This window comes from Selaginella moellendorffii, unplaced genomic scaffold, assembly GCF_000143415.4.
Source record: "Selaginella moellendorffii unplaced genomic scaffold, v1.0 SELMOscaffold_16, whole genome shotgun sequence".
Lineage (NCBI taxonomy): Eukaryota > Viridiplantae > Streptophyta > Lycopodiopsida > Selaginellales > Selaginellaceae > Selaginella > Selaginella moellendorffii.
The window spans coordinates 1,753,273-1,776,281 of NW_003314277.1; the positions used below are offsets into that span (position 1 = coordinate 1,753,273).

The following is a 23,009-nucleotide window of genomic DNA, read 5'->3' on the forward strand; positions in this document are numbered from 1 at the left end:
CTGGATGCGTCTAGACTCATATGATCGATCCATGATCCATGTTTTTGAATCTAGGGCTATGGCGCTTCTCTTGGGGCGGCTGTGCTGCGCTCCTCCGCGATCGAGCTTCTTGCGTGGATTATCGCACAGGGGGACGAACTCTCGAGATTTTTCGCGGATTTCTTGCGCTGCGGCTGCCGGCGGCAGCTCCTTGCTCGATTCTTCGCTGGAGCATTGCCTGTTCGTCAGGAGATCCGTGAATCGCGGCGAGATCGTCGAGCATTCGGGTGCTGTGGTGGCATGGAAGCGTTTTCTTTCTCTTCTTGTTCTTGGCTAAGTTGGAATTTTCTCTTCTTGTTCTTGGCTGGACTTCAGGTGTTTGGAAACATCGAAAGAGGAGGCGCTGTTCGTGCCGACGGGGATGTGATCGTTCTGGGAAGCTTGGAAGGGATTTGCCAAGCTGGACGAAATGGCAAGGAGTCGATTGTTTTCTCTCTTGGCCGGGGATTTTCTTCTGCGATCGAGATCGCCAACAATCCAGACGTTTGTGTCCGTAAGCCCGGCGGTGGAGAGGCATTCATAGCGATGGCTTCGACAAGGTCTCAAAGTTTGTGGAGATTTTTTGCTTTTGAGAAAACCTTGTGCCTGTGCAGCGTAGAACGGGATCACGTTAAAAGTTTCTTTGCTCGCTTGTCGAGGCCTGCCCGAGCTGCTTTTTTCACCGGGATCTACATCTCCATAGCTGGGATTTGTTTCTTCGTTTTCCCAGAGACGCTCTTTGGTGAGACAAGTATATCAATCTCGTGTCGTGATTTTGATCATGCTACATGCAGGTCTTCTTTTCAGGCTGGAACATGTAGCACGGGGATGGATTCAAGCAACAGGAATTCTGGCAGTGGTAAGCAAACAAGGAACAGTATGTGCCGCTTACAATTTGTGACTTTCAAGGTTTTTGGTATCTATTACTTGGGAACTTCGCTTGGTGACAGCCTTGGCTTCCATGGATCCTCGGCCTTTTATGCTTCCACTGTCGCCGGACGCATCGTGAGTTTTTCTCGATCTCGAAAGATGAAAAGGAAGTTATTCTCAAAGTAACTGACTAACCAACTTGGCATGCCTCTCGCAGTTCCTCTTCCTCAGCTTTTCGTGGCTTGTCAGCCGCGGTGCCTGTCCACCGCCTCTTCTCATTGTAAGTCTTTTACCATTACGTACATTCACAAAAGGGTTTTTTATTTTGCTTTCGTCTTTAGGTTGGAGTTGTGAATCTCGCGGGTGCTTTGTACATGCTCGCAGCACTGAGGAACCCAAAGAAGGAGATCCGTACGTAGACCCTGGTCGGTTTGCCACAATAAAATCGTCGTACGCTACAGGTATGAGGTTTTCTCGCCTTTCGGGGCTCGGAATTTAGAATTCAGCTTTCCAGGGCATTGGGTCTGGTAAAGAAGAGCTTGTAGCTATGGATGTGAAGCGGCTGGATGACGACACGATGTTACAGATTCTTGGGTGCTTGGATACCGACGAGGATATCGCCCGTGCCGGTGCAGTGTGCCGCTCGTGGCACAGACTCGGTAGGATCTTGTCCCTTGAGGCGCTCAAGTTTTGGCTAATTGTCGTGCCGCAGTTGTTGATGGCCGACTTTGGAGGCGGCTGTGCATGATCCGATTTCCAGAGCTGGAAGTGTTTCGGGAGGTGGCTGAGCAATCCAGCGGTGTCGACTGTACTACTGTAGAGCTTTCTAAATCGCGGTCTGTGGAGGAGGACATTCTGAGACGCGAGCACAAGGTGTTCTGTGACTTCTACTACTCCCTGACGAGGACATCGTCGACGAGGAGCAGCTACATCTGGAATGCACTGCATGCTTCGAGCACCGACAATCCCAATGAGGACGTAATTCAGACGCTCTATCCACACCCGAAGCGGCTCTCGTCAGGCTCGCCGTCGTACTGGTCTAGCACAGGCCAGAAATTGGAAACTGTTCCAGAGTTTTTGACTTACCGGATGGTCACACCTCTGTGTGTCGTGGAGGAGATAAAGTTGAGGCCTTTTGAAGGTATGCTTGTACTTCCTTTCTTTCTCTTTTCAAAGTTCTAACTTTGCAATATGCGCTGCAGCTTTCTTTCAGTACGGGAGCCCAATCTACTCGCCGAAATTCGTTCGATTCTACTTTGGATACCAGGCTTGCCGTGCTCCTGGTGGACACTCTTGGAGCAATCCTCACCCCGATGGGAACTACGTTTGGAAGTATGTTTCGCCGATGTATCCCGTGGAACAGGTATGGACTTGTGTTGTGATATATAGAAGGTTTTAAGCTTCTCTCTTGTTTTTGCGTGAACAGGCTGATTCACTGCAGACATTTCGTCTTCCAAGGCCGGTCGTGTGCATTGGTGGAATCTTCCAGGTGGAGCTCGTCGGGCGTGTCCAAAAACAATCCACGGATCAGCTCTATTACATCTGGTAAGCTCCAACATTTCTTTTTTCTCGTCCTTTCTCCGTTTCTCGTTTCGTGTCACGCTGATGATCTGATCTTCTCCTCATCGTGGCAGCATCTGTCACGTATCGGCGCAAGGCAGCTCGCTCCAGCGGTACGACTTCGAGATCAAAGATCCCAAAAGCTTCGTGCTCAAGAGCCTCTCGAAACCGATAGAAGAAGAGAAAGAAGAGGAGGAGGTCGAGGAATTCTTTCGCGACGAAGAAGACGAGGAGTTCTTTCGCCGCCTTCGCCCGGAATTAATCGTGTGGGGAAGGCCGGTTTTCGAGGATGACGATCTGGGAGAATACTAATGTGATCCTATCCTTTAATCTTAAAGGTCTTTCTATTAGGAACTCTCCAAGTACTGTGCTAGGGTTTTTGGTTCTAGAGAGGGCTGGGACAGCGCAAGGCGACAGCGCGCACGCACGGATTTTGTCTCGATCTGGAAGATTGCTGATCGCTGTCAGGTATGATCGCTAGCTAGCTACAGCGCATTTGTTTAGTGGGAAGATCGCTTGCTTCGCGCTGATAAAATATTGCTCTAGAACTTGCCAGGAAATAGTGTTAGATCTCTTAGGTCTCGGCATTCCTTCTCTCAGTTCTTTCTCTGCTCACCGCGCGTGATCACAATGGGTGAAATTTTGCGCTCTGCAGATATGGTTGCTGTGGCGTCGCATCAATTGGCGCAATGCATCAGCGGCCACGCCTGGAATGTGGATCTGACAAGTAAGAATTCTTCCTCCTCTTGCGCGTTTTAATTTTACATCAAACAATGTGTGTTCTTCGCAGTGATCGCGGTTTGCACGAATAACGAAGTCCACATTTACAATGCCTCGCCAGCTCCAAGCGCCGTGTGGGATCGACTCCACGTCCTTCAAAAGGTAAGTAACGAGGTGGAAATCTCGCTCTTACTATCTCATTCTCTTTTGTGGCTTTAGCACGATCAGCTCGTTTCAGGAGTTGATTGGGCACCTGTCTCGAACTACATTGTCACTGTTTCGCACGATAGGAATTCGTAAGTTGATGCGTACTTCGGGTTTTTCTTTGTCCCTTTTTCTGATGTTTTTCACCTCTTCTGCAGCTACGTCTGGAAGCTAGAAGAGAATGTATGGCAGCCCACGCTGGTGATATTGCGGATAAATCGTGCTGCTATATCTGTGAAGTGGAGCCCCAGAGGTAAGAGGCTTTGCTAGTTTTCGTTACTTAAACGCGGTTCGATGTTCCCAGAGAACAAATTTGCTGTTGCTAGTGGTGCGAAGAGCGTCTGCGTTTGCTACTACGAGGAAGATAATAATTGGTCTGCTGTCTTTGTCTGTTTTAAATTCTAGTTTTGTAACACAACTTTTCCCAGGTGGGTGAGCAAGATAATCAGGAAAAAGCACGGCTCCACAGTGACTGGTGTTGCATGGCATCCGAATAATGTTGTTTTCTTTTGTTTTCAGCTGTATGAACCTTATGCCAAACGTTCGTTTAGATTGCAGGTGCTACTAGCTACGACATCTACTGACTGCAAGTGCAGGATTTTTTCTGCGTACATCAAGGGTGTTGATTCCAGGTCCGCTCTCCGTTTCGCTTTGTTTGCTTTTGTAATGACTGTATCAACTGCAGGAGCGCTGCAACTACAACGTTTGGAGAGATTCGGTTTGGGGAGGTAGGAGCTTTATTCAGGATAAAGGTGTTTAGAAGTTTATTCTTTGCGGTTTTATTGCAGCAATTGGTGCAGCTGGATTTGGCATTGGGGTGGGCTTTCGGAGTTAAATGGTCACCCAGTGGGAGGAGTTTGGCATATGTTGGTAAGGAGAAGCATGCTTCTAGCTTTGAATGCCTCTTCTAATTTTTATGTTCTAGGCCACGATTCAACTATTCATTTTATAGATGACGTTGGTCCTTCACCAATCGCTCAGACATTAGCACTCAGGGACCTACCTCTACGTGATGTATGCGGGTTTATGTCTGAAGCGTTTTTGTTTCTAACTCTCTCTTTCCATTTTTCTTTCAGGTTTTGTTTCTATCAGAGAAACGTTTAGTCGCTGGTGGTTTTGATTGCAACCCAATGCTTTTCGCGTCTGATGATACAGGAACATGGTTAGTATTAAGAAAATTTGATACAATTTTGAAGCTACATATTTTTTAGGAACTTTGTTCGTTTTCTGGACGAAGGGAAGACACCTGCATCAGACGTTAAAGCTTCGACACAAGTAAGACGGGTCAGTTTTGGTTTACTGTAAGCCGACAGATTTATTTTGGCAGTTTTCTGAAGCATTTGGGAAATTCTATGGGCAAGCTAAGCGTGGTGTTGCCACTGAATCTCCCTCAAGTGCTCCAGGAACTTATCATAACAATTGCATTACGTGAGTATCACTCGGCTTTTCTAGGTACTGGTACCGATTGTTGTTTCGTGTGCAGACTTCTAAATCCACTAGCTCCACCTGGAGAGCAGGAGATACGAAAATTTAGCACTTCTGGTACAAAGCAACTGTAGATCAAGCTCAAAGCGTTGCTGATGTAAGCCCTGGCATTTGTTTTATGCAGGCATGGATGGGAAGGTCGTGATTTGGGACATGAGCACCATTAGCGATGCGCTAGCCCGGCTTGGCATGTAACACAGGTGTGTTTATTAGCATTTCACAACAACATATTTTTAATCAAAACCCCACTTTTTTGTTTATTTCAATAGGAACAGATCAAAACTAGTATGGCACTGGAGACTTGGGTTTCCCTGGAGGGGGTTTCCTTGGAAGAGACAGAGAGTCATCAGCAGATGGATCTTCATTGGGAGAACCAGGGAGTGGCGTATTTGGATCAGGAATATTAGGGAATGGAGTGTCTGGAGGAGTTGGGTTCTTATTGCCAGTGTCATTGCCACTATTATCATTGCCATTGCTGCCACAGATGGAAGTTCCCACATCAGGATCATCCCCACAAAAGCTGCTCATGCATGCTAGTTTTCCAAAACATTCATCATTACTGGAACATGTTGTGCCACATTTGCCTAGGCTGCCACCATTGCCACCATTACCACTTTTTGGTGGCCCTTCTTTGTGACTACCACCACATATGTGAGTGTTCATATTTGGGTCGTCTGCACAGACATTATCCATGCATGCAATCTTACCATCGCAATCACCATCTTTGTTACATGAAGCTCCACAATTTTTAGCATCTACAACAGTGTAGAGACAAGCAAGAAGAAAAGATGCAACCAAGATTGTATATCTCATTGCAGATGCTATGTTTGAAGACTTGTTTAGAGCCTTCATACGTAGCCTTTTATATAGAGTTAATTCATTTTATATTTGCAATCATGCCAAATTCTGCATTAGTTTCCATGTTTGAATACTTTTTAGATATGACTGTTGACTTTGACCAGAATTAAAGAAGCCTAATTTTGACATTTATAATATACAAAATATATAATGAATATAAGAATATTGGACACTTCACACATTGGGCACCAGCTAAATGTAAGAATTTATTATATTTAGTGCCTTTAATAAGTAGTGACTCTCATCACTCAATCATGTTATAACAGAGAAACTTTGGCACCAGCACAACATTATGAAGTAATTTTTATTAGTTTAATTCATTTTCATAGTCTTAGTTTTTTGTGGAAAACCCTGAGAAACTCTTCCTTTAAATTAAATATTATAAGGCGGGAAGGAATTATTTCATATTAATTTCTGTGATCGATCACAAATTCCAAGATGCATTAAATCACTACTAGAGCAGAATTGATTTAATTGGTAAAACCTAGAATAAGGGCCATGCTTGGTTTCTTTTGAAATCATAATAAAGTTTCAATACAGTAATCCACATAGATAGGATATCCATCAAGTTCACACAATTGTAGTCCCTATAATTCAAAACCAAGAGAATCAATGTTAAGGCCTGGTTGGGCACAGTTTGGATATGTGTTTCAACCAGGCAAACACGTGGAAACTAAAACAAAAAGAATCTTAATTAATAAAAAGGGTTAGTTGTTAGTTTGTTTGAAACAATGTTACTTGCACTTTCTAAAGTGCCTGCCTCTTGATTGATGTTGTAGAAGGAAGAGCAGTGTCAATATAGACCAAAAGAGTCATACCTTCAACATTCATAAATATCAAATTTGGCAGATCTTTTATATCCCTTAAAGAATGATTATATAATGTTTATGCATATCATGGCTTGAACAAGTTCAATAGATCATCAGATAACTTAAAGAACTCAATGATATGGATGCACCTCATGTAAATTCCACATGGCAACCAGCAAGATATGTCTTTCCCAAGAGATGGTGCAAAAACACATTGTAGACTTTGCTTGTGCCACGTGTTAGAAATATTTAATATGTCAATATACTCCATACACTTGAATATTATAGAACCACACCACACACTTATAGAGTTTATGTCAAAAGTGCTCAATGTGCTAGAAGATAGGGAGGTTAGTGGTGATGAATATGCATAATAAAATATTAGGGGCAAAATTGGCTTCTTGTCGACATCCAGTGAATAAAATTCCTACCTTAAGGACCCTAATAAGATACTATATCATTCTCTATTGCATTATGTTTAGGAGCATTGTACTTCTAATGTGTCTAGGCTGACCAAATCTGTGTACAGCCCACATGTATATGTTGAAAATTGCATGTGTTTATTTGGTGGTTGACAACTCACAAACGACTATATAATGAGTTGCCCCATATATTAAAGCATGAATGTAAAATTCATATGATATAAGTTGTAGTATGCTACCATAGAGAATGTTTAAGTCTTGGACAATTACAACAAAATTTACTCATAGTCCAGATGGCATAGTATGTAAGGCTCCACATTAGTGTAAATCCATCTTTGAATTCTAAACATATGCTTCTACTATAGCCTTGTGAGATCATGCATTGCCAATGCTTCACAAACTTCCTATCAACAGAATTTATATCCTATTGTTCAACAACTAAAGCATGACTTGATGGTACTCTAGTTTGCACTAACACAATTCATAACTAGATTAGTCCAAACCGAACTCAATACCTCTTTTGTTGGTACTTTGCCGTATACACCCCACCACATTGTACACCACCAATACGCATATATTTGTATAATGTTTGCTTTATAATTTGGAGGTAGATTGTTAGATATCCTGTAGTTTTCATCTCAAGAATTTTGAGGTGTAATTAGGTGGCAACTAGACTAGCAAATCCTCTTGTTTACAATAATTTGCTGCACGTTTCATGTAGCAACACTTGGTTTTAGTGTCACTCTTGTTTAGTATTTTTGAATAATTCAATTGATCGATAATTATAAATATGTTTATAATTTATAAATCAAGATTAATATTATTGCATTAGAATAAATAAAAATATAATAGAAAGTGTTTAGGAAAGTTTTAAAATTATAAACATGTTTGTAAATTATAAATACAAAATAATCTAAATAAATAGCAATCGTTAGATGGTAAAATATCCTAGAATATCCAAGTATATCCTAGGTATATCCACTACCACCTCTACAAATTTTGCTTAAGCATTCAAATTTTTTTCTTATGGGTGTAACATTGTCTTCACTTCTTCCACACTAGAACCACGTTTGGAAGCAAAACTGAAGGAGGACAAAACGTTATTTACCTCCTCACCTAGCATATCACATACAATTTATGTGATATGCTATTTATAAATTTAGCTATTTGAGCTTACTCATTTTGAATCTCCTTTGCTCTTCCATACTCTAGCTTTTGGACTCAACTAAACTATAAACAGGACCAAATATGCCACTGCGACCAATATGCTTTATATCTTGACCCTAATCTAAGACAGCTTCAAATCTAGAACACATGAGGAAGAAATCATGATTGATAGATGATATGAAATGGTTTCCATTATGGATACCCATCTAAGAGTCATCTATGTATATTAGAAGTTGACAATTGGAACCCTTCTAGCTATTGAAGTGAATGAGCTCTGGAACAGTGCAGTGATTCACCCTGCCCTTGAGCAGGCAATTTGATTGGATGTGATATGGTGTTTCAATTGATATATTTTCATGTGAAAAGTCACAAAGTAATATTAACTTAATATACCATTTATTTTGTAGTCCATTTCTTTAAAAATTGTATTTTTTAATTTTTAATTTGTAAAATTTCAAGAGAAATTTATTACAGATTAAACTTAATATTCTTTTTATTAATAAAGAATTAATAAAAACTCACTCAGCTGGAGGAGGCGATTTTTTCCTAGGAGGGGGAGGACTTTTCTTCTTCCCCAATGGAGGGGCATTTGGTTTTGGTGATGGAATAGGGGATCCTGGAGAATCAGGGAATGGTGAAGGAATATCAGGGAATGGTGAAGAATCACTTGGAGTGCCTGGTAAATCTTCACTTGGTGGTTCAGCTGCGCCACCGCCACCACCACCACCACCACTACCACCACAAATAGAAGTTCCCCTATCTGGATCATCTCCACAAGTAGTACCCATACAAGCTAATTTTCCCAAGCATTGATCGTTATTGGAACAACTATCATTACAATTTCCAAGCTTGCCATTATCACCACCATCATCTTTTGGTGGTCCATCCTTTCGACTTCCACCACAAATATGAGTTCGCAGGTCTGGGTCATCAGCACATTTGTGATGCATACATGCAATCTTATTATCACAATCTTCATCCTTTTTGCAGGATTGCCCACATTTTTTTGCTTCTATAGCAGAGAAATACATAAGAAAGACCATACAAAAAACTTTACTAATACTCATAATTAGAAACTATTGAAAGAAAGAGGGGATGAGTAAACACTTCTAAAATCCAGCCTTATATATAACATTTATTCTGTTTTTTACAAATTCGACAACAATCCCAGCTGTAAAGTTTGGCAGTGTCCAAAACTAAATTCTAGCGGGCTGTGAACTAGCTCTAGATACATCCTATGATTAATTAATTTTTAATAAAGCAATTTACATAGTTAAATAGACACTCTTTCTGAATGGTAGTGTGCTATAAAGTGAGCTCTCAAGTCATCTTCCTTGGCTCCAGAATGAGAGTGAACCATTTCACCATTTTTAAAGAATCTAAATGTTGGCACAGCACGAATCTTCCATTTCCTCATCAAAGCCTGTTTAGTATACGCATCATTCTAGCAATTAGAATACGTAAGTAGAAAGTCTTACTCGTGTTTCACTGTCATAGTCCCCATTTATCTTCAAGAACACAGCATCAGGATAATCCTCACTCAACTTGACAAGCTTGGGAAATATGAACTTGCAAGGTCCACAAGTCTTGGTTGAGATATCAAGAACAACCTATGATCGAAAGCTTGTGATAAATAAGAGAGAGAGAGGGAGAGAGAGTAGTAGTAAGAACATGAACTTACAAGCTTATCTCGCACAGTCCTGATGAACTCCTCGAGCTCGGAGGCTACAATCACCAAAGGTAAAAACAATATCAACTAGAGAAAACTCACCTTGTTCATCAAAGAGCACAACATTTCCCTGTTTCGTGAATGATTCATCAATGGGGCTTCTGGTGCCGCAAAAACACCTGCCGCTGCTCTCCACAATTCCTTGGGAAGCTCTCTGGCCCCAAATGATGAGCTGCGGCTGAAGAACCCGAGCCGAATCCCCCAAGATGCCCGCTCGATCACGGTGCCGGAGTGGAGACGAGGGCGACGATGCAAGACGTGGAAGTGCCGCCAAACAGGGCACCAATGCTGCCGTTGCTGCCATGGCCACAAGAAACCCCCATGTCTCCACGTGTACGCGTGAATATGCCTCTCCAGATTCTTCGTTATTCCGGAAGTTCAATGGGTTTAACGTCGTTTGAGCTAAGCTTAGAGCAAGAAAAGAAGGCGCTCCACAAGATCAAATTCCAAGATAGCATGAGGCTTTGAGACTTTCAAGAGCGAGCCCAATCCACACATCATAACTTGTGAAGTTAATCTAAAAATGTATTTATTAATGGGCATATTTAGTAAACAAGTGATTTTTTTGTTTAGTTCCATGGCCTGCTCTCCTTTGCAGCCAAAGCATTGGCATCCTTATTGACCTTGATTACCACTACCAGGACAATAAGAAGTTCCAAATTGTGGAATATATCCCAAATCTGCCAAAGCATCAATATCAGTTACACATTTAGCATTACATTTCCCAACCATGCAAAAATGAGTGCCTAGATCTGGATCGTCATCGCATATACGATCTATACATGCAAGTTTATCATTACAATCGTTATACGCATCGCAGAAATACTCGCATTTTCCTGCTTTAGTAACATAGAAATACATAAAACAAACCATTAAAATAAATTTGGTGAAGCTCATCACTTAGACGCATCCAATGATTCCATGTGGAGGCTTTAGATACAACAAGCGGGGATAGGAATTGAAGGCCTGTTGCTTGCACGATTAGCTCATTATAGCAAACACTGACATTCCTGGCATCTCCACGTAACCATACAAAATTCACGAGTCCTCTCCATGCAACACTTTTACATTAGGTGTCTGACTGAAACAGGGAGATAGTATTTTCATACGTTCAAACCTTCATCCATGGGGGAAGAGAAAGACTTATTTTTCTTGAAAGCACCTTACTCTTTTATCTTGAAAGCTTCCATAATCAGTCGCAACTTAGTTTCCAAAATCTAGCACTGACATCATTGATCTTGTGGTCTACGATGTTCTTTGTGTTGTTTTCGAAGGCAGTTAACTGGGCATGACTAGGGTCTTCGTGGATCACAGGATCTTTGTCAAAGCAAAATCTACGATAATCAGCACCGCACCTAATCGACTCCAACATATGGCTGCTTTTCAGGACACTCTTGCTGTGCTCCAAGCGAAGTGTACGTAAGAATTTTCACTCCTTTTAAAGTTCTTTCGCTCCAGCTGACTATCTCCTGCGTTTTCTTTCTCAAACTCGTCTTCCTTGCTCGTCATGATCCTCGCAATCCAGCTGCTGGTTCTGCTCCTCTCGCATGCTGTGCAAGCAACGCAGCAGCAGCAGCAGCATGTCTTCTCCTCCAATTCACGACCTCCGGAAGTCTGCCTCAACTTAACGCCATCTCCAACTCTGGAAAAGTTCGTCGATCGCCTGCCGAGACTGCCCACCATATCCTTGGTCCGGTATCCCCGCCTCACTATGGGAGCTTACAAGATCTACCAGGTATTCGACTCCTTCCTGTCACTTCTTCAAACCGTGATGAGTTTTCTTCCAGAAACTCCACAGGGACTTACCTGCGACTCCCTTGTACGCGTTTGGAACGAGCCAGAGCACGGCATCCTATCCCGGCCCAACGCTCGTAGCTCGCCAAGGCGTCACCGCGACTGTCCGCTGGGAGAACCACATCCGCGACTACGAACACATGCTTCCAGTGGACAAAACGCTGCAGTGGGTCAATCCCCGCCACGGCTTCGTCCCGGTCGTCGTCCACAACCACGGCCAAGAGACCGAAGGATGGTCGGACGGTCACCCCGAGGCCTGGTTCACCGTCACCGGCGAGCACGGTGACACCTACGTGACGCAAGACTACGTCTACCCGAACGACCAGCGTCCAACCATGCTGTGGTACCACGATCACACCTTGGGCATCACCAGGCTCAACGTCGCCGCTGGTCTGGCCGGAGCTTACGTGATCGAGCCTTCATCAGAGATGGCGGAGCCGTCGTGGGTGCCGAGAGACTACCACGTCCTAGTCGTCCAGGACAAGGCCTTCTACGACGATGGCTCCATCAAGTATCCCACCGTGGGCTTGGACCCGGACGTCCATCCGCAGTGGTGCGTCGAGTACCTCGGAGACGTTGTCCTCGTCAATGGTGTCGTCTGGCCGTTCATGGAGGTTGAGCCAGCCATCTATCGCTTCCGGCTCGTGAACGCTGCGAACGCGCGGACCTTTGTCTTGGAGACGCGGGGCCAGCGCATGAGCTTCATCAAGATTGGAACCGATGGTGCAATGCTGCACCAGCCGGTCCAGCAGCAGCAAATGCGAGTCGGCCCCGCGGAGCGAGTGGACTGGCTCTTCGACTTTAGCAGCTTCGAGCCAAGCGACGAGATCGAGCTCTGGAACGTCGGTCAGGCACCGTTTCCAATCGGACCCCCGGCCAACCAGTCCGTCATGCTCTTCCGCGTCGTCTCACGAGCCCCGGACCGGGGCTCCTCCGGCTCTCATCTCATCCCAACACCGCTGGATCCGTCGCGCTTCCGCTACATGGCGCCGGTGGATCTCATCGGAGCCACCACCGGCGTCAACCTCTCCTTCGTGCCGTGGGCCGCCATCTACAGCCGGGGCCTGGAGCAGCGCATGACCGATCTGGCCTTGTCCCAGGACGACCACCTCCTCTTCGACGATCCGGTCCGCGAGATCATCCGGCTGTACTCCACCGAGGTCTGGTCCTTCATCAACTTCGTCCCGGTGGCTCACTTCATGCATCTCCACCTCGTCAACTTCTTTGTCCTGGAGCAGCAGCCATTTGATCCCGACCGTGTGGCGAACGGGTCCTGTACCTTCGGCTCGCCGTTCGGACGTCCGGAGAGCTGCTACACGGCCTACCCAACGGGGCCGGACGAGGACCAAGTGGGATTCAAGGACACCACCGTGTCGCTGCCGTTTTACGTCACCCAGATCTTTGTCAGGTTTGCTCCCAACCTTTTGCCGCGGTACCGGATCGATCCCACTGCTTATCCCGGCTACACTCACCACTGCCACCTTCTGGAGCACGAAGACAACGAGATGATGCGACCGATGCTCATGTCCCGCACCACTACACTCTATCCGAACGAGTCGTTCCCTCTGGACCAAGACATCTTCTTCCTCACCATCACCAACTGGACTGTCTTCTACTAAAGTTGTCGCGGAGGAACGCCCCGCTTTCTAGAATAACTATTATAACGAAGGTAAACAAGTACCTGATCACGGTGCTTCCTTGATTCAAGAAGCTCGACCTCTAGACTTCCCTGCCGCTCAGAATGTTGGAAAGCAATACGTAAGAAGCTCCATGCTGACCTTGCTCAATCGTAGTCACTTGTCCGGCGGCATGGGTACCTCTGTCCGTATCCCCATACATTCCACACGCACCAAGCAGCGTGCTCCAAGCCAAAGAGTTTGGCTGGTACGGCATCCTGTTGATAAGCTCGTGAGCATTTTCTAGCCAGCCCGCTCGGCCCAGAAGGTCAATGACGCAGACGTAGTGCTGGATTGCGGGAAGCAAATTGTGATCTCTGGTGATTGAGTTGAACAGGTCGCAAGCTTGCTCGACGCTCCCGGCATGGCTGCAGGCATGAAGAACAAAGATAAATGTGTCGTTGTCTGGCTTGAGGCCTTGGTGAATCATGCACCGAAAAGACTCCAGTACCTGATAGGCGTGTCCTTGTTCTGCGTAAGCTCTGAGCAGGGAGTTCCAGCAAAGTTCGCTCCATTGAAGTTCTTCGAACACATCTCTTGTGCGATGCAGGTTGCCAGTCCTTGCATACGTGTTCATCAGCGCTGCCGCAATGAGAGGATCTACCGTCAGTTCAGCTGAGGTTGAAATAAGCTCGTGAAGCCTCTTGCCTTGTATGAAGCTACAATTGCATCCAAGCAAGCTGATGAAAGTTACACTGTTGGGCTTGATGCCTTCCAACTGCATCCTTTGAAAGAGAAGCCAGGCCTCTTCAACTCCAGTCTCGTTGTTCATGCACGCTGTTACCATTGCAGTCCAGGACACCACGTTCTTATTCTTCAGGGCGTTGAAAACGTCTGTAGCAGCAGTTACATTTCCAAATCTGCCATAGAGTTCGATCAGAGACAACACTGCAACATCATCGAGCTCATAACCAACGTTCATAAATCGCTGTAAGAACATCTCACCTTGTTGCAGAGTTGTGGATGCAGCAAACATGGCAGTGAATGTGTTCTTGTCTGGTTTGACACCTTCAAGATCCATTTTGACGAACCAGGAAGCTGCCTCCAAATCACTGTGGCACGCAATCACAGCATTCCATGAAACGGTGTCTCTTAAATCCAATGATTCAAATACTCGCCTTGAGTCCTCCAAGCTATCACAATTTGCGTACATACTCACGATGGCGGTTCCTAAAACGGTGTCTAGGCCGACCTTGGAAGCTGAAATACGCTCGTGAACAGCTTTAGCATTCCCAAGAACAGCCAAAGAAGAGCACGCATCAACAATACCCAGGAAAGTTACGACGTTGGGCTTGATGCCTTCCAAGTCCATTTCATAAAGTAAGTGAAGGGCCTGAAGGTCAAAACCATGTTGAACGTAGCCTGCTATCATCGTGTTCCAGGACGCAGCGTTCCAACGGTTTAACCTGTAAAAAAGAGACTCAGCATCAGCCAGCTTTCCACAATCACAAAGGGAGGTCATCAAAGCAGTACCTAGGAATAAATCATGAGAAATCTCACCCTCTTGTGCTACCCGCTCGTAAATATGTTCCACGATTCGAAGCGCTTGCGTAGAACAGCAACCTCCAAGGACACTGATCAGAGTTACTCCAGACGGTTTCAAGCCTTCAAGTTGAAGCATCCCAAAAATCTCCAGAACTTTCGTGAGATCAGCTCGTTGAGCATGCGCTGCTAGAATGGAGTTCCACGAAACCAAACTCATCTTCACATCAACTCTTTGGAAAAGTTCCCAGGCAGAGCCAAGACGTCCACATTTGCTGTACATGTTGACGAGTGCAGCAGCCAAGAAGCTATCCGCAACCAATCCACTGCAAGTTATCTGTTCGTGGATCACAGTGCCCTGTTCTGAAAGCTCTGGCCTCGAGCAAGCTCCCACTACGCAGGTAAAGCTCACTACATTGGCTGCCACACCTTCCAGTAGCATCTTTTGAAAGAACTCCAGAGTTTGCCGGCCAGTTTTCTCGTGTTTAGCGTAAGCTGCGAGCATCGAGTTCCAGCAAACCAAATCTTTCTCATGGAAACTCTCGAACACCCTTCTCGCATTTTCCAAGCTGCCGCAGCTGGCATACAGATTGAGCAAAGAAGTGAGCACGGCTGCATCGAGAGAAGAAGGAAAACAAGAACCGCTTACCAAAAGGTTCTCCACTTGTCGGCCTTCTTCCAGATATCTCAGCTCGGAACAAGCCTTTAGAACACCCAGATACGCCACTCTATCCGGCCGGATGCCTTCTAGCAGCATTCTTCTAAACAGCTCCAGCGTGAGCTCGCTCAATCCATTCTCTGTGCACGCGTCCATGAGGATCGTCCACGAGAAGACGTTCCTGTCCTTTATTCTCTGGAACACCGCCATGGCCTCTTCCACATACCCGCATTTTCCATACATCTGGACGAGGAGATTACCTAGATATGTGTCTTGATCGATGCCGAGGCGCTGGAGCTCTCTGTGAGCCGCTCTTCCAGCGGCGCAATCTTCCGATGCTCCGCAGCGCTTGATTAGCTGCGCGTAGAAGCTCCAGGAATTGCCGCCCAGCGGCAAAGCTTGCATGGCTCTCTCAAGAACCCTAAAATAAAGAAAATAAGGGTTTTGGAGCTCGGAGCTATGTCGACGAGCGTCCCAGTGGCGCTCGCGAGCGCCATGAGGACAATGCCAGCGCCTGCGATGCCTGGAGTGATCGATGCGTTGCTGCTGGTGACTGGAGCGTCGTCATCGGTGGTGTTTCGCGATCTCCTGAGGATTCTCGAGCTCCAGGTAATTCAGGTTGATTTTTGGGCTAAATCTCTTTGTTTCATGGGCAGGAGATTATAGAGCTCTTCGAAGCTTTCAAGGCAGCGGCGCTACATCTCTTGTTGTTGTCAGGTACGATTGATCGTATTCTGGAAATATTTCTTTGTTCATGTGTTCTTACTATCCAGAAGATGCTTCAGACGTTCTCGATGAATTGGTTCGTGCCGTGTGTCTTCCATTGCTTTCCACAGATTCTACAAAGGTTCTCATTGTTTAGTGTTTTCACTGGTTGTTCACTCCCTCGTTTTTTTTTCTTCAGGGATCTCGACTTTTCGCTGAAGCGATTGCTATAAAGTGTAACTGGGACTATGCCTTAGCTACATTGGTTCCAAGTTGCTTACGAGCTATGTCCGCTGCTCTAGATGGAAAAGAAGCCGTGGTGAATGGTGCCCAGGTTGTTCTATCTTTGCCAGCCACTTGCCAGGTCGTGAGTCAGCTTCTCCTCGTTGCGAGCGACGTGACGATCAGCGATTTTTGTGCGAGCATGATTGATCAGTTTTGGTCTCCATGTCTCCGGTTATTGTCGGAGTCTATGGACGACTCACTCCGAAGCTTGGTCTTGCAAACATTACTGCCTTCACTTTTGAGAGCCTGCAAACTCTGTCAGCTGAAAAGGTATCTGTCTTGTTTTCTCCTTCATAACTTACAAGGTTATTCTTCTGCAGTGGCCTGGACAATGTTTGGCAATGCTGTCAAGTTTTGCTCTCTTCGAACAAGTCCCAGCGCCGGGACGCATACAGAATTCTTAGCATGATTGATGACTTCGGGGACTTGGGAATAAGGGAACCACAAATTTGGGACGAACTTCGCGCTGGACTTGTACGTAATAACGAGCTTTCGTATTATGATTCAACTCTTTGGCATTCTTCAGATAGATGGCGATTCTCTGACAAGGAAAAGAGCACTACACGTGCTGAAGCATTTCTTGAAGTCCGTTAAGGTTCTGATGGGCAACAATAGCACTGCAGAGTCTGTGGAAGCATCCCGAAAAAATGGCTCAAAACGTGAACAATGGGCCAATGAAGAAGCGAAATCTTTAGGAGTGGAGTCCTGGAGCTCAGAAGTGTTGCTCATGAGTGAATGTCAACAATGGACATCCTTTCTTCTCCTGTATGACACACTTGAAGAGTATGGTATTCATCTTGTCGAGGCTGCATGGGAAAAGCAGGTAATTTTATCATGCTTTGATCCAGTTCTCTGTGGTAATTTTGAGTGTTCTAGATAATTGCGCTCGTACAAAGTGTTTCTATCGAGGAGAAAAATCTTGTTAAACGTTTGGATTCACCATGGATTTTACTGCTTTTCGAGCGTGGATTTAAGCATGGAAACCCGCAAGGTGAAATCTTATATACATGTTTCTTGGGGATAATCTTTTGGCTTTTGTAGTGAGACGGCATGTTTTTCAATCCTTTTTCAAAATAGAATGGGGCACGAAAATCAGCATTTCTCGTGAGTTTGTTCTTGGGCCTTTACTGTGTGCACTAAATGATCCGGTGCACCACAAAGATTTTGGTAAACATAATTCTTTAAATTTTTTCTTGATTTTACTATTATATATTGCAGGTGTAAATGGTATTTATATATCAAACACTGGAAAGCTAGCGAACCAATTTTTTAGATTCTATACCTCTTCGATGAATTTTAAGTATGTCATTTTCTTACAACTAGATGAATTTACAATTCTAATTTTCTTTTCAGCACTCGAGTCAACTTTGTTATCAATTTTTGTGACACAATGATTAAGGAGCCTTTGTGTCGAGCCGGATTAATGACCCTCACTTCATGTGTAGAAGTTGTGGCTGCCACGGGTTTTGACAATGCTTTGCTGCATGACTCCTGCGAGAGTACACGGTTGCTGGATTCTTTAAGATTCATAGTCGAAAGCTCCAAGCATCATTTCAATCCACGATACCGTTGCCAAGGTACACTTTGTGTTTACAGTTTGTGTTGGACTTACGTTGGTGCAGTATGTAGTTATGCTCTTAAAGCGCTAAGCAGTCTATTCTCCATTACGGTGCTGGATTTTGGCTTGCTATCAATTTTTCTGGGGTCATTCCCTCGTGAATTTCTCGCCTCGGCAGGTGGTATACCAATTTTGATTCTTTATAGCTCATCATAATTAATATTCATAATTCTATAGGACCACTTCGTTCCAGTTTTGATCACTGGCTAAAGCGCTCCGGTGAGAAGGGACCAGAGCACATATTTGATGGGCTCCAATCTCAACTCGTGGCATTTCTAAAATGTCCTGATAGTAAAGAGCAGTCATATACTATCACCGAAGGTGATATCGACTCTTGGCGGGAGATTGCTGACAGATGGGCCAGAGTTCTGTTTATTGGAGTTCATACTGAGCAATATCAAGCTGAACTGCTGCTGGTTTGTCACATTTTACTCCATACCTTCGCTAATTTTCTTTCTCTTTTAAATTTTGTTTGCATGACAGCTACTGGAACAGTATGCCGCGGATATCTATGGTCGGGTGTACATGCCTGTAACAGTACCAGAAAAGGTTCTCCTAGTTCTTCAAAGCCTTATCAGAGAATGGGCAATTTCTGCGACTGGTTCATTCTTACAAGCTCGCCTGACGAACCTTTTTCGGAACATAATGGTAACATGTTTTCTCTATAACAATGATTAACATAATGCTTGCAGGGAGAATTAGTACCCTACGCAGAGAAATCCGCTGTCGCATTGTGGGAGTTTGAATTGGACAGTTCAATGCAATTAGCAGCAGCTAGTGGAAGATTAGGCGGTCCAAGTCTGCGACGGTTGCCACCTCGGGCTGCTTTGGTTGTGGTTAAAGCGGTAAGTCCGCGCTGTGGTTCGTCCTCGTGTTTCATTGGTAACATTTCACAAACAGGTGTTGGCTGTGGAGACGCTTGCTGAATGCTCGGTTTGGATTTCTGTGAACGATCCTAGGGGCCTCCAGGACTCCACTGGAAAGTTTTTGTGGAAACTTTCGTGGAAACTCTTAGAAGCTTACAACGTGCAGGAGGACGTATGTTTCCTGTTTCGCTAATGCTTAAGGGACTGACTCTACTGGTTGATATTGGCAGTTGCGAGGAGAATTTCAGCTAGCCGGGCTGGAGGCTGTAGCATCTCTTTGTAAAGCCTTGCCTGTTGCAAACAACAAGAGAATGATTCATAATGCGATTGAAGAAGGCCTTGCAGAAAGTTGTTCGGATCCTGCACTGTTTGTGGACAATCTAGTGGCAAAGCTGCTTAAAGCCTTCGAAGATACAAAAGTGAGGCTGACCAGAAGTCGATGCGCTGTTTTAAGCCGCCACAAGGTAACTGGCTAATTCATACTATCTAATTTAGCGTCCCGTTTTTTCTGCAGTGGTCTTGCCTAGATGGATTTCTTTCTCTTAAGAACTTAGGAGACGACATCAAAATCATGAGTGCTATTTCTGAACTTACTCTTCTTAGGATAATACAGGATGCTCTGGAAAGGTAATTGTTCTGGTTTCATCTTGGTATTGTAAGTGTTCTATTTATCTTTTAGCATTGCAAGCGCTGGTGAAGACTACGTGATACCAATCTTTAGGTGTGTCCGATGGCTCTTTCACTGGGGTTTACTGGATTTGCAAGAAGATCCGCACCAGGTACATTGATCCTTCGACTATTCGCACTTACAAAATTCTCTCTATATTCAGGTGGTGTGGGAGCTTGTTCGCTCCGGGTGGACCTGTATTGCAGATTGTAATAAGCGGAAAGTAGCTCTTTTTGCAGCATTTTTGTCATCTTTCTTCCATCCAAGGCTTTTCCCAATTGCTGATATGCACAACACAAATGACAATGAAGAGGGACCTCTAAAATGGGTAACAATATATCTCCTTCATATGCTGATTGACGATTTCTGTAGCTTCTAGGGAGGCTGATCGAACTCGGATCTCGTAGTCCTCGCACGATGCGTCTTACAGCCTTACATGTGAGTGGGCTTTGGTTGAAATTTCCAGAAACTACAACCTTCTACATGAAAGAGATACAATTCATGTGTTTGTATGGTGGAGGTAAGAGTCATTTTACGTGTTGGCATGCCTGCATTACAGTCCATTTGGGAATTCAGAAGCCATAGACGAAGAGTTCGATGGTGAAATTTTCGACAAAGAGCCGTCATCGCGAGAATTTTCTGCGTTGATACAAAGCTCCGATCCGGAATTACAAGAGGTGACAACCACTATCTTTATGATGGTTTTTTAAATATTCGCTATGTTTTGTAGGCCTTTTCGAACTCTGAAATGTTTGTCCGAGTTGCTATAGCTATAATGATGGATAAGTTTGCGCAGCTGGTTGAGAAGGGAGCAACACATAGTTATGAACTTAGGATCCCCATTCCAGCAGTACTAAATTGTGGCCGAAGCTTGTTGTTTCAACTTTTAAATGCTGCTGTATACCATTTATTTCGCTGTCTGGATGGGCATAACACTTTCTTTTAGGTACATGATTTGGACTTGGCAAAGGAGCTCTACAAAAAAAACAGTGCAGTAAGCTATTTGATGTCAATCTGGCAAACTATAATCTCGTGTTTCTTTTTAGCTCCACAGGCGAAAAGTGAGGCTCTGGCAGATGTTGTGCATATTAACACGCTTTGTCGATGAATCCATGCTGGAGGACGTGATTTTACGTCTGGAACAATGCGTGTATGTAAGTAATGTGGTTGTGATTAGAACTTTAGTGACATTTCGTCCTTTTTTCTTCCCAGAGGAATAATATGCCCTCGGTGCGGCAGTACATAGAGATATTTGCTGTTCAACTCTATCTGCGTTTTCCGGCACTTGTAAGCGACGCATAACTTCACTTTAGTTGCTAAATTTTCTGTTTATTGCTGTTGAAGGTGAAGGAGCATTTAGCTCGTCTTCTTTCTGATGTGAACATGAAAACCCAGGTATTTGGATCTACCATTGTGGCCTCTAAAACACGGCATTTGTTCTGTAGGCATTATCTTCATATGTGTACATAGCAGCGAATGTTTTAAGGTTCATATCTCCAGAGCACAAGGAGGCCGTTTTGCAGCATTTGCTACCCGTTGTTCTACCTCACATGACAAGCCATCATCATAACCTGCGTACTTTCACACAGGCATGCACACGTTGTACAGCCTTCAAAACATTTTCTGTGTGCTTTCAGGTTCTCTTTTTCCATGTTTTCTCTATTTATCGGAACAATCCAGTGTTGAGCGAAAAATTGGGATCGTCATGTTTGACTAAAATCTCTTCCTATTTGGAGACGAATACGGACTGCACAAGGCTTGTTTTCCTAGTCTTTAAAGCATATATGACTGCTAATGGTACAATTTTTAGGCTGCGGGAGTCCGTGGACCAATTTCTTTTTAAGCTTGAGCCTTCTGCAGCTTCCAAACCCAGGGGCCTTTTCTGTAACACGGCAGATGACGGGACGAAAGTACGAATCCTGTTTTATTTATTTATTCAAGTGTCTAATTATTGTTGCAGATATTGGAAGACCGACCTTTTGAATGCGTCCCCGTAGCCGTGCTAGATAAGGTTGCGGAGCTCCTCAAAGTAGGTATTAGTAGTTTGTTTGAACATCGTTTTGACGTTGTCTTTACAGGAGACAAGGGAGGAGTTACGAGGGTCTATGGCCGCTAACGCAGTTTATCTGAACTTCGGAGATGAGAAAATTGACGACAAGATTGAAACTAGTCGCGGAGATTACCAAAAGAAAGTCATTCCTTACAAGGATAAGGCAGAGGATGCAGAAGCTCGTTTGACAGGTACTTTTCCTCTGAGTTTCAAGTAACTAAGCATGTATCTTTAGATGTGGAGTATGAAGACAGTTTGCTCTTCTCTCTGATTGACAAGAAGGGCAGGGAACTTGCAAAAGCTTATGAAGGGCGTCAAGATCTGATAGTTGTAGCGTCTTTAGTCGAACGAATTCCCAACTTGGCAGGCTTAGCTCGAACCTGTGAGGTAAGTGTAAAACTGTACCTTGCAGTCTTGCCGCTTAGCCGTTTCACAGGTGTTTAAAGCCTCTGCACTTACCGTAGCTGACAAGAAAATACTCGAAGACAGACAGTTTAAGTTGATCAGGTATGTCTCGGTCGTGAATATTTTCTTTTAAGCACCTGTATTCTCGAAACTTGTCAGTGTAACGGCCGAACAGTGGGTTCCAATCCTGGAAGTAAAGGAAGGGGCTCTAATACGATATTTAGAACGAATGAAAGATGAAGGTTACGCTGTACTGGGACTGGAGCAAACGGCTAATAGTGTTGCTGTGAACAACTATTCCTTCCCTTCGAGAGTCGTAAGTGATTTTTCCTCGGTGCTGTTGTATACTGAACGTACCTATAGGTCCTAGTTCTGGGGCGAGAAAAGGATGGGATTCCCGTGAATTTAATCCAAACACTAGATGCTTGTCTCGAAATCCCGCAGCTAGGAATGATTCGCTCGTTGAACGTTCATGTAAGTGGAGCTATTGCCGTTTGGGAATATACAAAGCAGCATCTCCAAGGCGGTCCGGGCCTATGATATGTGAGTAATCGCTCGTTTATTTCCTCGAAGCACCAGCGGCTTTCAAATCGATCCTTGCTGACAGTTTTCTCAGCAGGTCCACCACCTTTTTCGGGCGAAGGCAAGTGCCTTGTCCCTGGTGACCATTTTGCTTGTCCTTGGAATCTTCCACTTTTTCTTTGTTTTGGAGCGTAAAGCTTGCGTCTTTTGCAGGAATTTCCTCTTTCTCGCGGACCATGCGGAATATTTACCACCTTTTGAGCTAGCAGGCTCGGAAATGTTGATGAATCAAACGACAGATTAAAATACTGCTGCTATTCCACTACCTCTTTCGTGAGTGCACCATTTATGTTCGAAGAATTTCACACCACAGGATCACTCGTTGTCCTCGCCAGCATTTAACGCGTCACTTGACTTACATCCTTGCCTCCAGATCCAG

The 23,009-nt window shown here is 44.6% G+C and overlaps 7 protein-coding genes across 23 annotated transcripts; 4 read left to right on the top strand and 3 right to left on the bottom strand.

The window, feature by feature from the left end:
* Positions 1-2: 2 nt before the first annotated feature.
* On the top strand, positions 3-2,798 carry LOC112346587 (F-box protein At4g00755-like). Of its 5 annotated transcripts, XM_024675900.1 has the most exons (8): positions 3-277; positions 355-578; positions 633-760; positions 813-877; positions 928-1,023; positions 1,106-1,168; positions 1,230-1,349; positions 1,403-1,509. In XM_024675900.1, exons 1-7 carry the CDS (start codon positions 5-7, stop codon positions 1,305-1,307), a joined length of 927 nt encoding a protein of 308 aa, XP_024531668.1. In that variant the 5' UTR covers positions 3-4; the 3' UTR covers positions 1,308-1,349; positions 1,403-1,509. The 5 variants fall into 5 exon arrangements, with proteins under 5 accessions (XP_024531668.1, XP_024531667.1, XP_024531666.1 ...); XM_024675899.1 differs by having other exon boundaries at positions 355-760; positions 1,434-1,547; XM_024675898.1 differs by having other exon boundaries at positions 355-760.
* Positions 2,799-2,833: 35 nt separating this feature from the next.
* Positions 2,834-5,356, top strand: LOC9642546 (actin-related protein 2/3 complex subunit 1A). 4 transcript variants are annotated; one of them, XM_002971078.2, is made up of 17 exons: positions 2,836-2,916; positions 3,104-3,175; positions 3,239-3,330; positions 3,388-3,464; positions 3,531-3,625; positions 3,677-3,746; positions 3,801-3,870; positions 3,931-4,004; positions 4,058-4,100; positions 4,161-4,242; positions 4,298-4,386; positions 4,449-4,534; positions 4,584-4,647; positions 4,700-4,800; positions 4,856-4,914; positions 4,982-5,057; positions 5,127-5,356. In XM_002971078.2, exons 2-16 carry the CDS (start codon positions 3,106-3,108, stop codon positions 5,050-5,052), a joined length of 1,143 nt encoding a protein of 380 aa, XP_002971124.1. In that variant the 5' UTR covers positions 2,836-2,916; positions 3,104-3,105; the 3' UTR covers positions 5,053-5,057; positions 5,127-5,356. The 4 variants fall into 4 exon arrangements, with proteins under 4 accessions (XP_024531662.1, XP_002971124.1, XP_024531663.1 ...); XM_024675894.1 differs by having other exon boundaries at positions 2,834-2,916; positions 3,801-4,004; XM_024675895.1 differs by lacking the exon at positions 2,836-2,916 and having other exon boundaries at positions 3,028-3,175.
* Positions 5,357-8,631: 3,275 nt separating this feature from the next.
* Positions 8,632-9,063, bottom strand: LOC112346596 (wiskott-Aldrich syndrome protein homolog). Its single transcript, XM_024675916.1, has one exon. It carries the CDS (start codon positions 9,061-9,063, stop codon positions 8,632-8,634), a length of 432 nt encoding a protein of 143 aa, XP_024531684.1.
* A 269-nt stretch (positions 9,064-9,332) lies between these two features.
* On the bottom strand, positions 9,333-10,180 carry LOC9642078 (thioredoxin). Of its 2 annotated transcripts, none has more exons than XM_024676008.1 (4): positions 9,885-10,180; positions 9,795-9,838; positions 9,592-9,723; positions 9,333-9,515 (listed from the first exon to the last, which is right to left on the bottom strand). In XM_024676008.1, exons 1-4 carry the CDS (start codon positions 10,144-10,146, stop codon positions 9,387-9,389), a joined length of 567 nt encoding a protein of 188 aa, XP_024531776.1. In that variant the 5' UTR covers positions 10,147-10,180; the 3' UTR covers positions 9,333-9,386. The 2 variants fall into 2 exon arrangements, with proteins under 2 accessions (XP_024531776.1, XP_002971310.2); XM_002971264.2 differs by having other exon boundaries at positions 9,333-9,536; positions 9,885-10,171.
* Positions 10,181-11,349: 1,169 nt separating this feature from the next.
* On the top strand, positions 11,350-13,255 carry LOC112346597 (multicopper oxidase LPR1 homolog 3-like). Its single transcript, XM_024675917.1, has 2 exons — positions 11,350-11,577; positions 11,684-13,255. The coding sequence occupies exons 1-2, from the start codon at positions 11,350-11,352 to the stop codon at positions 13,253-13,255; spliced, it is 1,800 nt and encodes a 599-aa protein (XP_024531685.1).
* On the bottom strand, positions 13,247-15,854 carry LOC9642547 (pentatricopeptide repeat-containing protein At4g39530). 6 transcript variants are annotated; one of them, XM_024676195.1, is made up of 3 exons: positions 15,444-15,854; positions 14,582-15,372; positions 13,247-14,512 (listed from the first exon to the last, which is right to left on the bottom strand). In XM_024676195.1, exons 2-3 carry the CDS (start codon positions 15,297-15,299, stop codon positions 13,356-13,358), a joined length of 1,875 nt encoding a protein of 624 aa, XP_024531963.1. In that variant the 5' UTR covers positions 15,300-15,372; positions 15,444-15,854; the 3' UTR covers positions 13,247-13,355. The 6 variants fall into 6 exon arrangements, with proteins under 6 accessions (XP_024531963.1, XP_024531961.1, XP_024531962.1 ...); XM_024676193.1 differs by having other exon boundaries at positions 13,247-14,200; positions 14,258-15,372; XM_024676194.1 differs by having other exon boundaries at positions 13,247-13,894; positions 13,961-15,372.
* Positions 15,855-15,893: 39 nt separating this feature from the next.
* On the top strand, positions 15,894-22,895 carry LOC9642548. 4 transcript variants are annotated; one of them, XM_024675991.1, is made up of 37 exons: positions 15,894-16,061; positions 16,109-16,169; positions 16,226-16,299; positions 16,357-16,712; positions 16,763-16,916; positions 16,969-17,265; positions 17,319-17,433; positions 17,484-17,609; positions 17,661-17,742; positions 17,796-18,019; positions 18,065-18,178; positions 18,238-18,476; positions 18,544-18,708; positions 18,753-18,905; positions 18,961-19,098; positions 19,157-19,390; positions 19,441-19,553; positions 19,606-19,705; positions 19,757-19,921; positions 19,966-20,113; positions 20,170-20,270; positions 20,324-20,491; positions 20,540-20,587; positions 20,640-20,747; positions 20,806-20,880; positions 20,938-20,988; positions 21,039-21,182; positions 21,231-21,349; positions 21,404-21,503; positions 21,554-21,622; positions 21,672-21,834; positions 21,879-22,030; positions 22,080-22,150; positions 22,208-22,364; positions 22,412-22,591; positions 22,668-22,691; positions 22,784-22,895. In XM_024675991.1, the coding sequence occupies exons 1-35, from the start codon at positions 15,912-15,914 to the stop codon at positions 22,586-22,588; spliced, it is 4,911 nt and encodes a 1,636-aa protein (XP_024531759.1). In that variant the 5' UTR covers positions 15,894-15,911; the 3' UTR covers positions 22,589-22,591; positions 22,668-22,691; positions 22,784-22,895. The 4 variants fall into 4 exon arrangements, with proteins under 4 accessions (XP_024531759.1, XP_002971125.2, XP_024531761.1 ...); XM_002971079.2 differs by having other exon boundaries at positions 22,668-22,895; XM_024675993.1 differs by having other exon boundaries at positions 16,229-16,299; positions 22,668-22,895.
* The last annotated feature ends 114 nt before the right edge of the window (positions 22,896-23,009 follow it).